Source organism: Electrophorus electricus, chromosome 10 (assembly GCF_013358815.1).
Source record: "Electrophorus electricus isolate fEleEle1 chromosome 10, fEleEle1.pri, whole genome shotgun sequence".
In the NCBI taxonomy this organism is placed as follows: Eukaryota; Metazoa; Chordata; class Actinopteri; order Gymnotiformes; family Gymnotidae; genus Electrophorus; species Electrophorus electricus.
The window spans coordinates 25,104,556-25,119,555 of NC_049544.1; the positions used below are offsets into that span (position 1 = coordinate 25,104,556).

Here is a 15,000-nt window from a genome sequence, read left to right on the forward strand (position 1 = left end):
TATTAGTCACACACAAACAGTTTTACACTATCAATGTATTTGTCACACACAAATACACTGATACCAGTGTATTACTGACACACAAACCCACACACACACACTTTTCTTTACACTAATACTAGTGTATTACTGACACACACACACACACACACACACACACACACAGTTTTACACTGATACCAGTGCATTACTGACACGCACACACTGCTTTACACTGATACCAGTGTATTACTGACACACACATTGCTTTACTCTGATACCAGTGTATTAGTCACACACACACACACACACAGCTTTACACTAATATTAGTGTATTAGTGTCACACTCTGCTTTACACTAATACCAATGTATTACTGACACACACACTGCTTGACACTGATACCAGTGTATTACTGACACACACCCACTTTTTTACACTAATACCAATGTATTACTGACACACACACTGCTTTACACTGATACCATTGTATTACTGTCTCACACACACACACACACGTTTCTGGATGTTTCCGAAATTTTAAAGTAGTTGGAATAAAACGCATCTTATTTTATGTCATAAGATGCCATAAGATGCTGGTTTGTATAAAGTTGGGATGACAAAGTCAACGTGACTAGACCAAATTAAGAATCTCTTAAAATAATTACATACCTTTCCATCGAAAAAAAGAGTTCGAGTTAAATGAGTTCAAGTTAAATGAGTTTGAGTTCTATGAGTTTGTGTTATGAGTTTGAGTTCTATTAGTTAACCGTATGAGTGTGTTGGACATCATATTCCAGACCCGTGGGCATTAATATCACCTCCACTCTCCTGGGAAGCTTGCCACAACCATCTGTGAATATTTGTGACCAGTGAACATTTATGAGGACAGGTATGACATTGGGTAGGCAGGCCTGACATGTTGAGGTCAGGGCTCTGTGCAGGCCAGTGGAGTTCATCTACTCATGTCTTTACGGACTTGGCTTTGTGCATAGTGCCACAGTCATTCACAGAAACACAAGAACAGAGACGCTCTGGCTAAGACTGTTCCCGCAAGCTTGGAAGTGTTTAATTGTCTAAAATGTCTTTGTATGCTGTAGCATTAATGTTATAATTCACCGAAATTGAGGGGTTTAGTCCAGACCTTAATCAGGGCACTCTAGAGTTCTCCTGGCATCCACCAAACTCAGATTTGTCTGTCAGGTTGCCAGGTTGAAGTGCGACTCATCCTTCGAGAGAACACGATTCCATTCCTCTCGATGACGCTCCACCAGCCGACGCTCGGCATTCCACGTCTTGGCTTGTGTGCAGGCGCACAGCCGTCAAAATACGTTTAATGAAGGTTTTCAGGGTTGAGCAGACCTGCTCTGAGTTTGGGTGGTCTTCAGTCTACCACTTCATAACAAGTGTCAATTCTAGATGTTTCCGTTTCACAAAAACAACACATTTGACCAGTGGAGATCTAGCAGAGCAGAAATTTCACAAGATAAATTATAGCAAAAGTTATATGGGATAGCTGGATTATTTGAGTTGACTGTGTTGTATGGGATAGCTCAGTCATTTGAGTTGACTGTGTTGTATGGGATAGCTCAGTCATTTGAGTTAACTGTGTTGTATTGGATAGCTCAGCCATTTGAGTAAACTGTGTTGTATTGGATAAATCAGTTATTTGAGTTGACGGTGTTGTATTGGATAGCTCAGTCATTTGAGTTAACTGTGTTGTATGGGATAAATCAGTCATTTGAGTTGACTGTGCTTATTGGGTTGTTGGGTTTACTCTGCTGACCTGATTGTAAATATGTCTGCCATTTGTAGTCCTGCATTATTCTGTGCTGGAATTCATCATTTTGATATTACAAGTGAAGATGATTTTAGCAAATACACTGCAGCATAGGACACTTAATTTTAGGTACCCTTAATAATTAGCTCTATAAATATGCTAATCTTCCAGTCATTTTAATAGTTAGATTGATAATTATGCTAATCTTCCAGGTAAAATTAACAATTAGATCTAGTAGTAGGCTACTTGTCTCTCTTTATTGCTACTATACACGACTAATGAAGATAAACATATATTACGTAAATGTAAACAGATAAAAAGATAATCGTAAACAGATAAACACAAACAGATAATCATAAACAGATAAACATAAACAACCTGGGCAGGGTTGTGGTAATTTGCCTGTGTTTTACACCCCTTTCCCTCATTAGCCCATGGATGTTATTGATGCACACACAAACACAAAAGGCTTGTGCTGGTTTGAGCTCTTAGTCATACATTATTCATCTTGTGAGATCAATTTCTTATATAAAGTTTGTTTTTGTTTTGTTTTGTTTTATTCATATAAAAGTCATATTCCAAAAACAAATGTTTCACTTTCCTTCCTCCCCCTCAGTTTTCACAGAGAATATGTGCGCAGGACGTTATTTTGTTTTCTTCCTTCTATTCAGTCTCATTAGTTTCCTGACTCAATGTCACGTTTTTGTTTTTTCCTTCTGTGTTCGTTCTTCTTTCGTCTGCTGGTCCAGACTCGTCCTGTCCGTCACTCTTCCTTTCTCTGCTTCTCTGCTTTTATGGTGAATAACCCAAAGTCCCCAGGCTTCCCCCACACTAGTTGCTAAGCAACTGCTGTCACCACCAGTAGAGCATGTGAGTGAAATGGCCCTATAGTACACACACACACACACACACACACACACACGCACACATGCACGCGTGCGCGCACACACACACACACACACACACATACACACACATGCATACACAAACTCATAAACACATACACTGTCACATACACAAATACACTCTCACATGCACATGCTCTCACACACTCATACACTCATATAAGCAAACAAATAAAATTGAGCTTGTTTAGGCTGTGAATCCTATCTTACATCTCACACACCATCATACACACACGCCATCTTACATCTCAGACACCATCATACACACACGCCATCTTACATCTCACACACCATCATACACACACGCCATCTTACATCTCAGACACCATCATACACACACACAGGCCATCTTACATCTCACACACCATCATACACACACACAGGCCATCTTACACACACACACGCCATCTTACATCTCACACACCATCATACACACACACACGCCATCTTACATCTCACACACCATCATACACACACGCCATCTTACATCTCACACACCATCATACACACACGCCATCTTACATCTCACACACCATCATACACACACACACGCCATCTTACATCTCACACACCATCATACACACACACAGGCCATCTTACACACACACACGCCATCTTACATCTCACACACCATCATACACACACACACGCCATCTTACATCTCACACACCATCATACACACACACACGCCATCTTACATCTCACACACCATCATACACACACACACGCCATCTTACATCTCACACACCATCATACACACACACACGCCATCTTACATCTCACACACCATCATACACACACACACACGCCATCTTACATCTCACACACCATCATACACACACACACACGCCATCTTACATCTCACACACCATCATACACACACACACGCCATCTTACATCTCACACACCATCATACACACACACACACGCCATCTTACATCTCACACACCATCATACACACACACACACGCCATCTTACATCTCACACACCATCATACACACACACACACGCCATCTTACATCTCACACACCATCATACACACACACACGCCATCTTACATCTCACACACCATCATACACACACACACACGCCATCTTACATCTCACACACCATCATACACACACACACACGCCATCTTACATCTCACACACTATTGGGGCAGTCAGAACCAGAGTGTTGTACAAAGAAACATCACACAAGCTTCTTTCTTTCCATCATGGAGCTTTAAGTGCAGGGAGTAGGTTGTGTGTGTGTGTGTGTGTGTGTGTGTGTGTGTGTGTGTGTGTGTGTGTGAGTGTGCGTGTGTGTGTGTGCTCTTCATGACTTTGAAAACAGGCCACAGATGAACTGGGGGAAACTCACAGGCTTTTGTCTGACTCATTTACCACCAACAAACAGACAGACACCCACCCACCCACACAGACAGACAGACAGACAGACACCCACCCACACAGACAGACACCCACCCACACAGACAGACACCCAGACACCCACACAGAGACAGACAGACACCTTGATGTCCCCCCACAAACATACACAACAATGATGGAATAACTGCAGTGGTTGTTGAGATTCTACAAACACCCCAAATGCAGGAGAAAGTTATGTAATAGGGACCTTTGGGATGCATAACATTACAGTATAGTGCTGCTGTGTCACTCAGAGCACACAACAGTCTGACCTCACTGTAAGGTCACGGTCAGCAACATTAAACACCCAATGAATTATGTTGAATGACACAATCTCTGCTTTGCGATTAGATTTTCTTTTGTGTCTCTCTTATGTTTGGACATGGTTATGGATTATGAGTGATGAATCATAGAAATCCCTGACCCATCACAAACGTAGCCTACATAGAGTCCACTCCACACACGGTCCTGGACTCCCGATATTCTGGGACAGTTTCCCCTGCTACTGTGTCTTAGTCCTTAAAGACACGTCCAATGGGTAATTAAACATACTGGTCATTTCTGGTATCCTGAGTGGTAAAACCCCACAGAAAAATACTTGATATTTACACGAATAAACATTTAGCTGGACAATTTGTAGTTATTCAGTTTTAGAGATTATTTATCCTTCATACCTCCAGTATTACGCTATTCAAGAATTCTAAAAAATATTCTATTTATGCAAGTGTGAACAAACATCCCTTTAAATTAATTTAGTTTAATCTGTAATAAACAATAAACATAAATAAATATTAAACAAACATTTTAAGCAGTTATTCAGTTATCCAGTTATACAATCATACAGTTATCTAGTTATACAGTCATACAGTTATACAGTCATAGTTATCCAGTTATTCAATTATCTAGTTATACAATCATAGTTATACAGTCATAGTTATCCAGTTATCTAGTTATACAGTCATAGTTATACAGTCATAGTTATGCAGTTATACAGTCATAGTTATCTAGTTATATAGTCATACAGTCATAGTTATACAGTTATACAGTCATACAGTTATCTAGTTATACAGTCATACAGTTATACAGTCATATTTATCCAGTTATCCAGTTATACAGTCATACAGTTATACAGTCATAGTTATCCAGTTATACAGTCATACAGTTATACAGTCATAGTTATCCAGTTATACAGTCATACAGTTATCCGGTTATACAGTCATCCAGTTATACAGTCATAGTTATCCGGTTATACAGTCATACAGTTATACAGTCATAGTTATCCAGTTATACAGTCATAGTTATCCAGTTATACAGTCATACAGTTATCCAGTTATACAGTCATAGTTATGCAGTTATACAGTCATAGTTATCTAGTTATATAGTCATAGTCATAGTTATCCAGTTATACAGTCATACAGTTATCTAGTTATACAGTCATACAGTTATACAGTCATATTTATCCAGTTATCCAGTTATACAGTCATACAGTTATACAGTCATAGTTATCCAGTTATACAGTCATACAGTTATACAGTCATAGTCATCCAGTTATACAGTCATCCAGTTATCCGGTTATACAGTCATCCAGTTATACAGTCATAGTTATCCGGTTATACAGTCATACAGTTATACAGTCATAGTTATCCAGTTATACAGTCATACAGTTATCCAGTTATACAGTCATCCAGTTATACAGTCATAGTTATCCGGTTATACAGTCATACAGTTATACAGTCATAGTTATCCGGTTATACAGTCATACAGTTATACAGTCATAGTTATCCAGTTATACAGTCATACAGTTATCCAGTTATACAGTCATAGTTATCCAGTTATACAGTCATACAGTTATCCAGTTATACAGTCATAGTTATCCAGTTATACAGTCATACAGTTATCCGGTTATACAGTCATCCAGTTATACAGTCATAGTTATCCGGTTATACAGTCATACAGTTATACAGTCATAGTTATCCAGTTATACAGTCATACAGTTATCCAGTTATACAGTCATAGTTATCCAGTTATACAGTCATACAGTTATCCAGTTATACAGTCATCCAGTTATACAGTCATAGTTATCCGGTTATACAGTCATACAGTTATACAGTCATAGTTATCCAGTTATACAGTCATACAGTTATCCAGTTATACAGTCATAGTTATCCAGTTATACAGTCATACAGTCATCCAGTTATACAGTCATAGTTATCCGGTTATACAGTCATACAGTTATACAGTCATAGTTATCCAGTTATACAGTCATACAGTTATCCAGTTATACAGTCATAGTTATCCAGTTATACAGTCATACAGTTATACAGTCATACAGTCATAGTTATCCAGTTATATGTCAGTCAGTCCCTCCCATCTTCCATGTTCCATGTTTTCCCTGTCATGTGTATTTTAGTTCCATGGCATAGTTTCGTTTCTTCGCCCCTCATTTGAGTTTCCACACCTGTCCCTCGTTTCTAGTTTTGTTGAGTTCATATATTTAAACCCTGTCATGTTCCCTGTGTCTTGGCTGTTCATTGATGGTTGTGCATGTCTGAATGTGAATGTTTTAATACCTGAAAGCCTGTATCTGCCTGTTTGTAAGCCTACATGTTTCTTCTGGCCTTCGTGTTTGTTAGTCTTAGTTTTCCTAGCGTCTTTGTTATAGCCTGCTTCCCCAGTTTGCCTTCATGGGCTTTTGGTTTGTGTATCCTAGCCCTTGTTTTGTTTATACTGTATCCCTGTACTCTCCATTTTGGCTCTATGACCCTGGACTACTCCAACAACTCTCGATTTGCCCCTAATAAATCTTGCTCTTCTCCACACACATGTCCACCTCCTTACCGCTCACCGTTACATTGTCCAGTTATACAGTCATACAGTTAAACAGTTACACAGTTATATAGGGTTGTAAAATTAATGGAGAACTTCACAAATGATTATGCTTAAATTCATAAAGGCAAAAATACATTTGTTTTTTTGCCATTTGGTTTTCTCACGCTCTTCTGGTGATTTAAATCTACATCTTTACCTTTGAGGCATCACTTAGCAAACATGGCAAAATTCTATCACAATAAAAAGATGTAAAATGAATTAGTTTAGACTAATTTTGCTTTCTTTTTAAAAATGTTCGTGACTCTCGTAACATGGGGCGATCACGAAGCAGACGCATGCGCTGAGGTGAGGGACGCTTATTAAGGGCAGATGCAGAATCAGAGAGGTTAAGAACATTCCAGGGTCCCTGAGCCAGCACGAGAGGGTCCAGAATACAGAGCAAACCAAAGACAACACACAAGTTACACAAGTAGAGGATGAGACGAATAGGTATGGACACACAATGACCAGCCACGAGACTGAAGCAAAGCAAAATGAAGACACAAGCTAGGGTTACCATGACGACAGGATGCTAGGGAGGGGCCAATTGTGACACTCTATAACTTTTTCTCTTCACAGGCACATTTATGGAAACCACAAACATGTTAGATTGAGGATGGTGTTTGATGACTGACTGTGTTGATCTGTGTTGATGGTATTTGATGACTGTTGGTGGTATTTGATGATTGTGTTGATGATGTGTTGGTGGTGTTTGATGACTGTGTTGGTGGTATTTGATGACTGTTGATCTGTGTTGTTGGTGTTTAATGGCTGTTGGCAGTATTTGATGACTGTGTTGGTGGTGTTTGATCTTTATTGGTGGTATTTGATGACTGTTGATGGTGTTTGGTGGCTGTGTTGGTAGTATTTGATGATTTTGTTGGTGGTGTTTGATGACTGTGTTGGTGGTATTTGATGACTGTTGATCTGTGTTGTTGGTGTTTAATGGCTGTTGGCAGTATTTGATGACTGTGTTGGTGGTGTTTGATCTTTATTGGTGGTATTTGATGACTGTTGATGGTGTTTGGTGGCTGTGTTGGTAGTATTTGATGATTTTGTTGGTGGTATTTTGCTGACTGTGTTGGTGGTATTTTGCTGACTGTGTTGTTGTTGTTTGATGAATGTGTTGGTGGTGTTTGATGTGTTGATCTGTGGTAATGTCTCTGTCTGTTTTGTAGGTGACGCCTGGCAATTGGAGGACGATAATGAGGGGGCGAGGCATCGGGAAGGGCCGGGCGTTGTGGAGCCCCGCCCCCGGTCACAGTCTCCATTCTCACACTTCCGTAGCCGGGCAGCATATCTAAGGAAGAGCGTCTCAGTTGATGACCAGCTGGGTGGGTCAGAGTTTGACTCCGCCCATACAGAAGGGAGGAGCTCCCGCAGTGGCAAAGGAAAACTGAAGAGAAAGTTTGTGAGTAAAGCCGATATTGTCAGTAATATCTCTCTCTCTCTCTACCTGCCCTTCCTACCTCTCCCTTTCTCAGTTTCTTTCCCTTCATCCCATAACGGCCCAGTTTCTCTCATGAAAGCTGCGCTTCCATGTGGTGGTCAGTCTGATGGCCCACACGCGGTCCGTGATCAGCGTGCAACCGCAGGAAACTCGGCTGGACAGACATGCATGACTGATTCTTAATACAGCAGTGACACTGATATGGTGTATGTGGTGATGATGATGATATAGTTGTGTGTGTTTGTGTATCAGTCACACTATTAATGGGTTGAGTTTTTGCGGGTTGTGAGAGTGGTCTGCCACCCAGAAACATGCAGAGAGTAGCTGTCTGGTGTCCTGTGTCCTGTCCTGTCCTGTCTTGTCCTGTCCTTTATCCTGTGAGCACAAAACGATCACTGATAAAGAGTCAGTATAATTTCTGTGACACTCTCATCAGCACACACACACACACACACACACACACACACACACACGCTGGGGTCTGTGGAAGGTATTTTGAATGTATTGTTGTTTCAGGTGGACACACACACGCTGGGGTCTGGCCTGTATTTTGTATTATTAATGTTTCAGTGTCTTGCTGTAGTGTGGAAGCTGAAACCTCATTACCAGTTTTACCCTTTAATAGAGGATCAGGTGTCTTACTGGAACCTTAGACAGACACACACATACAGAGAGAGGTGTGTGTGTGTGTGTGCTGTTTAGAATTTTCATTCTATGTTTCTATGTAGACATGGGATGCTCTCTGGTCCTGATGAGTCGTCAAAGGGTAAGGGACTGTGTGTGTGTGTGTGTGTGTGTGTGTGTGTGTGTGTGTGTGTGAATAATAACAATTTATACCCTTTCTAATAGTATTTTTACTATTTTTGCTAACTGTCATTTGGACAAGTCTCAGTTTAGTTGCAAGCTGCGCTTCTAATTCAAGTCAGAGGTCATGAAGGTTATTGTGAGCAGGCGCGTCAGGGACACAGCTATCATTACTACAACACACTACAGGACACAATATTACTACAGCACACGCTACAGGACACAATATTACTACAGCACACGCTACAGGACACAATATTACTACAGCACACGCTACAGGACACAATATTACTACAGCACACGCTACAGGACACAATATTAGACATTTTAATAAATGTTATCAGAAAGCACTTCGCCACTAGAAAATGCATTAATATTCATCAAAATAGAAGAGAAAATTAACTGATTATTAGGTCTTTATAACACAATAAACGTTATGTTTATTTGAAAACAGTATGTTCTGAGTTTGTCAGATTTGTTGTGATGCGTTCAGTACTGAAAAGGTACTGATCCAGAAACACATTTCTGTTTGATCTCTATATTTATTTATTTGTCTGGAATGTGTGCTGACCGTGTGCATGGGGTCTGACGCTCACACCACATCTCTGGGAGGTTGTTGTTATCTCCAGATCTTAGTTCAGAGGGTGATTCCTAATGGTTTTGTAGTTGTTTTGGAGGTGTCTGGAGGTGTTTTGGAGGTTTCTGTCCCCACAGGCACACGTCATGCTGCTACGGGAGATGATGGCAGGAGCCTCATTCCTCAGAACAAATAAATGATAAATTATAAGTTATTAATACACAATTATAAATTTTCAACATTTTATTCCCCTTCTGAAACAGGCATTGAAAGAGGCACTGCCCCGCTTTATTAATTTAGTTCTGAGGGTATTCACTCAGTCAGTCATTCTAAGATCCTGTCATTGTGTGTGAGGCTCATCACACTGTTCATGACTCATCTTTGTGGTTCCAGTGTGCCTGTTCCTGAAAGCTCCCTTTATTTGGAGGGTTTACTAAAGTCATTTAGATGACGTATGAGGTCAGATAGCAGGAAACACCCCAGAAACTTTAATTCAATTAGATCAGGAGCTACTCTCTTTCTCTCGTGCGCACACACACACACACACACACACACACACACACACACACACACACTTGTAATGTACAGAGATGAGCACAAGATGGCAGTGCAGTTCAACCTACCAGCTTACGCACAAGGCTGTCTGTCTCAGTGTCTCTCTGTCTCTGTCTCTTTATTGGCTCTTATGAGAACAATATTGCCAAAGCATTACAGCAAGAAAAACAGACAACAGAAAATACAAAAAAGCAACAACAATTACAAAATAAGTGATGAGCTCTTTCTCTCTCTCTCTCACTCACTCTCTTTCATTCATTTCTCTCTCCCACTCTCATTTCCTTCTCTTCTCCAGTTCTTCTCTTTTATTTAGGTCTTTGCCCCACACCCACACACCCACACACACCCACCCACACACCCACACACACACACACACACACACACACTCACACACCCACACTCACACACCCACACACACACCCACACTCTCACACACACTCTCACACACACACACACACCCACACACACACCCACACTCTCACACACACACACACCCCCACACTCTCACACACACCCACACTCACACACACACACACCCACACTCACACACACACCCACACACACTCACACACACTCACATTCACACACACACCCACACACACACCCACACCCACACTCACACACACACACCCACACTCACACACACACACCCACACTCACACACACACACCCACACCCACACTCACACACACACCCACACTCACACACACACCCACTCACACTCACACACACACACACATACACACACCCACACACACCCACACACACACACTCGCACACTCCCAGACACACCCACACACACTCACACACCCACACACACACACTCCCAGACACACACACACACACACACACTCCCAGACACACACACACACACACACTCCCAGACACACACACATACACTCACACACACTCACACTCACCCACACTCACACACACCCACACTCACACACACACACACACACACACACACACACACACTCACACTCACACACACACACACACTCCCAGACACACACACACACACACACTCCCAGACACACACACATACACACACACTCCCAGACACACACACATACACACACACTCCCAGACACACACACATACACACACACACACACACACACACTTGAATAGGAGAGCCCTGGGAGATTTTCTGTAGCCGTGTTGGTTGCCTGTGGTAACAATGTGAAATGCTCATTAAGTATTTCGACGTGGCCCCCTGCGCGTCGTCTGAGGGGAGGTCTAACAGCTTTCGGGGGAAATGTTGTTTGCACACCAGTGTTCATATTGGGCTGAAGACTCAATAACAAAAACCCCTGTAGCAATGCATTCTGAGTCTGGGCTGTAGGAGGAAATCAACCAAAGGACTAGCCAACTTTATATGTATTAATATTTAAATACTTAATTTTTAAATATTTAATATTGTTATTTAATATGTTATCGGCTATTATAGTACTGTTCAGTATCTGTTATTACAGGAGTGTTCAGTATTGCTTATTACACTACTGTTCAGTATCTGTATTATAGTAGTGCTCAGTATATGTTACTAATATAGTGGTCAGTATTGGTTGTTCAGTACTGTTCAGTATCAATTGTTCAGTACTGTTCAGTATCTGTTAATACAGTAGTATTCAGTATCAGTTGTTCAGTACTGTTCAGTATCTGTTATTAGTGTTCAGTGTTGGTTGTTCAGTACTGTTCAGTATCTGTTATTACAGTAGTGTTCAGTATTGGTTGTTCAGTAATGTTCAGTATCAGTTGTTCCGTTGTGTTCACTATTGGTTGTTCAGTAGTGTTCAGTGTTGGCCTGTTCCACTTTCTACTGAGCCTGATGAACAGCAGAGGGCATCATGATTGGATGCAGAGTGCTGTAAGAAGGCAGACCTGGTATAAACACATGTATAGGTGTGTATATATGTGATATAGTTGTACGATTAATCCAGTCTTACATATAGACTAAGTCAACAGTAAAGTGTCCTACACCAGGGATCTACACACACACACTCACACACACATACATACATATAAATATATATACACATTTGTACAGCACTGATTATATATTGTTCTATGCCACATATGCATGTGTGTGTTTTTTTGTACGTGTGTGTGTGTATGTGTGAGTGTTTGTCAGGGTAATGCATCAGTGTGTCGTGCTGTTATGATGAGGTGTTGGCACAGTTTGCACTAGAGTACCACGAGCACTTCTACGACACTACAGCTGGGACAGACCTGTCAGTAACCACAGTATTCATTTAGATTCAGGTTTACTTATGCTTGTTTATTATTAACCAAAAAACTGACTAGTACAAAGGTCAGTAATTAATCACAGTGCTATTTTATCCATGAAAATGTGTGTGTCTTTGTGTGTCTGTGTGTGTGTGTCTGTGTGTGTGTGTCTGTGTGTGTGTGTGTGTGTGTGTGTGTGTGTGTCTGTGTGTGTGTGTCTGTGTGTGCGTGTCTGTGTGTGTGTGTGTGTGTCTGTGTGTGTGTGTGTGTGTGTATGTCTGTGTGTATGTTTGTGTTAAATATTGAAATAAACATGTACGTAGCTCTAAACAAGTTAAATACTTAAATAAACATGAATGTAGCTCTAAAGAGAAGTCAAATACTTAAATAAACATGGACGAAGCTCTAAATAGAAGTTAAATACTTACATAAACATAGATATAGCCTAAACAGAAGTTAAATACTGAAATAAACATGGACCTAGCTCTAAACAGAAGTGAAATACTTGAATAAACATAGCCGTAGCTCTACACAGAAGTTAAATACTGAAATAAACATGGACGTAGCTCTACACAGAAGTTAAATACTTAAACAAGGACTTAGCCTAAACAGAAGTTAAATACTGAACTAAACAAGGATGTGGCGCTAAACATAAGTTAAATACTTGAATAAACAAGGACGTAGCTCTACACAGAAGTTAAATACTTAAACAAGGACTTAGCCTAAACAGAAGTTAAATACTGAACTAAACAAGGATGTGGTGCTAAACATAAGTTAAATACTTGAATAAACAAGGACGTAGCTCTACACAGAAGTTAAATACTGAACTAAACAAGGATGTGGCGCTAAACATAAGTTAAATACTGAACTAAACAAGGACGTAGCTCTACACAGAAGTTAAATACTGAAATAAACATGGACGTAGTTCTAAAGTACCTCCATGCATTTGATGTTGAAAATGATAGACATGTTTTATTACTGTTATATTGGGAGTTTCTTTTCTTTGTCTCTCTTAAACACACACACACACACACACACACACACACACACATAAAGACTCTGTTTCTGTCTGATTTTTTTTCTTTAGCACTTAATCTCCAAGCTCCAGGGTTGTCATGGAAACACCATTCATTAACTGAAGAGGGAAATGTGAGGCTGGAATGTCCCTCCATCTACCCCCCAACACACACACACATACACACACACAGACACGTATATACACACACTCACACTCACAGACATGTACACATACACACACACACACATGCATATATATACACACACACACACTCACTCACGCATACACACACAGAAATAAACACTTATCGCCACACACATACTCACACACACATACTCACAGACACTCACACACACATACTCTCACACACACACAGACAGACACACACACACACACACACATACTCACACAAACATACACACAGACACACACATATACACACATAGAGACATACATGCACAAATACACATACATTCACAGACACATGCACATACACACACACAGACACACACACACAGACATACATGTGCACGCACACACACATGCACACACACACATACGCTTACAGACACATATACACATGCACACTCACAGACACACACACACACACAAACACAGGAATACTAGGAATGCTGTTACAGATTGGGTGTTGAACACTGAAGTGTGACTGGGTGTGTGTGTGTGCACCTTTACTGATGTGCTTTAGTGAAACACCTCTGTGATTACAGTTACAGTTATGGTTACTGTTATGGTAATGTTTGCATTTATGTATGCGAGTGTTTCATGGTTGTCCACCATTTGTAAGTGGGACACTTTACACTTCAGAAGAATAGATATAGAATGACTGGGTCATGACATCACCTAGCTGAATTCCCAACAGTCAGCGGGGACCAATCACTTATGTTTTCACTAAAATGTGTGTGTGTGTCTGTTAGTGTGTTGACAGTACTTGATGAATAAGGTAGCAGGTGGGAATAGAGAGAAAGAAAGATGAAGAGTAGTGTTACTAGACCACTGCTCCTAGACCAGTGTTACTAGACCACTGCTCCTAGACCAGTGTTACTAGACCACTGCTCCTAGACCAGTGTTACTAGACCAGTGTTACTAGACCAGTGTTACTAGACCAGTGTTACTAGACCACCGCTACTAGACGACCGCTACTAGACCAGTGTTACTAGACGACCGCTACTAGACCAGTGTTACTAGACGACCGCTACTAGACCAGTGTTACTAGACGACCGCTACTAGACCAGTGTTACTAGACGACCGCTCCTAGACCACTGCTCCTAGACCACTGCTACTAGACCAGTGTTACTAGACCAGTGTTACTAGACCACTGCTACTAGACCAGTGTTACTAGACCACTGCTACTAGACCAGTGTTACTAGACCAGTGTTACTAGACCACTGCTACTAGACCAGTGTTA

General features: G+C 40.9%; 1 protein-coding gene across 4 annotated transcripts in view; it reads left to right on the forward strand.

Annotated features, from left to right (window-relative positions):
• Positions 1-15,000, forward strand: part of LOC113579361 (ankyrin repeat and fibronectin type-III domain-containing protein 1) — a 112,873-nt gene that overhangs the window by 38,586 nt on the left and 59,287 nt on the right. For all 4 annotated transcript variants that reach the window (XM_035530429.1, XM_035530427.1, XM_035530430.1 and 1 more), the window contains one exon: positions 8,120-8,352. In XM_035530429.1, the coding sequence (XP_035386322.1) occupies positions 8,120-8,352 (233 nt within the window). The remainder of the gene's footprint in view (positions 1-8,119; positions 8,353-15,000) is intronic.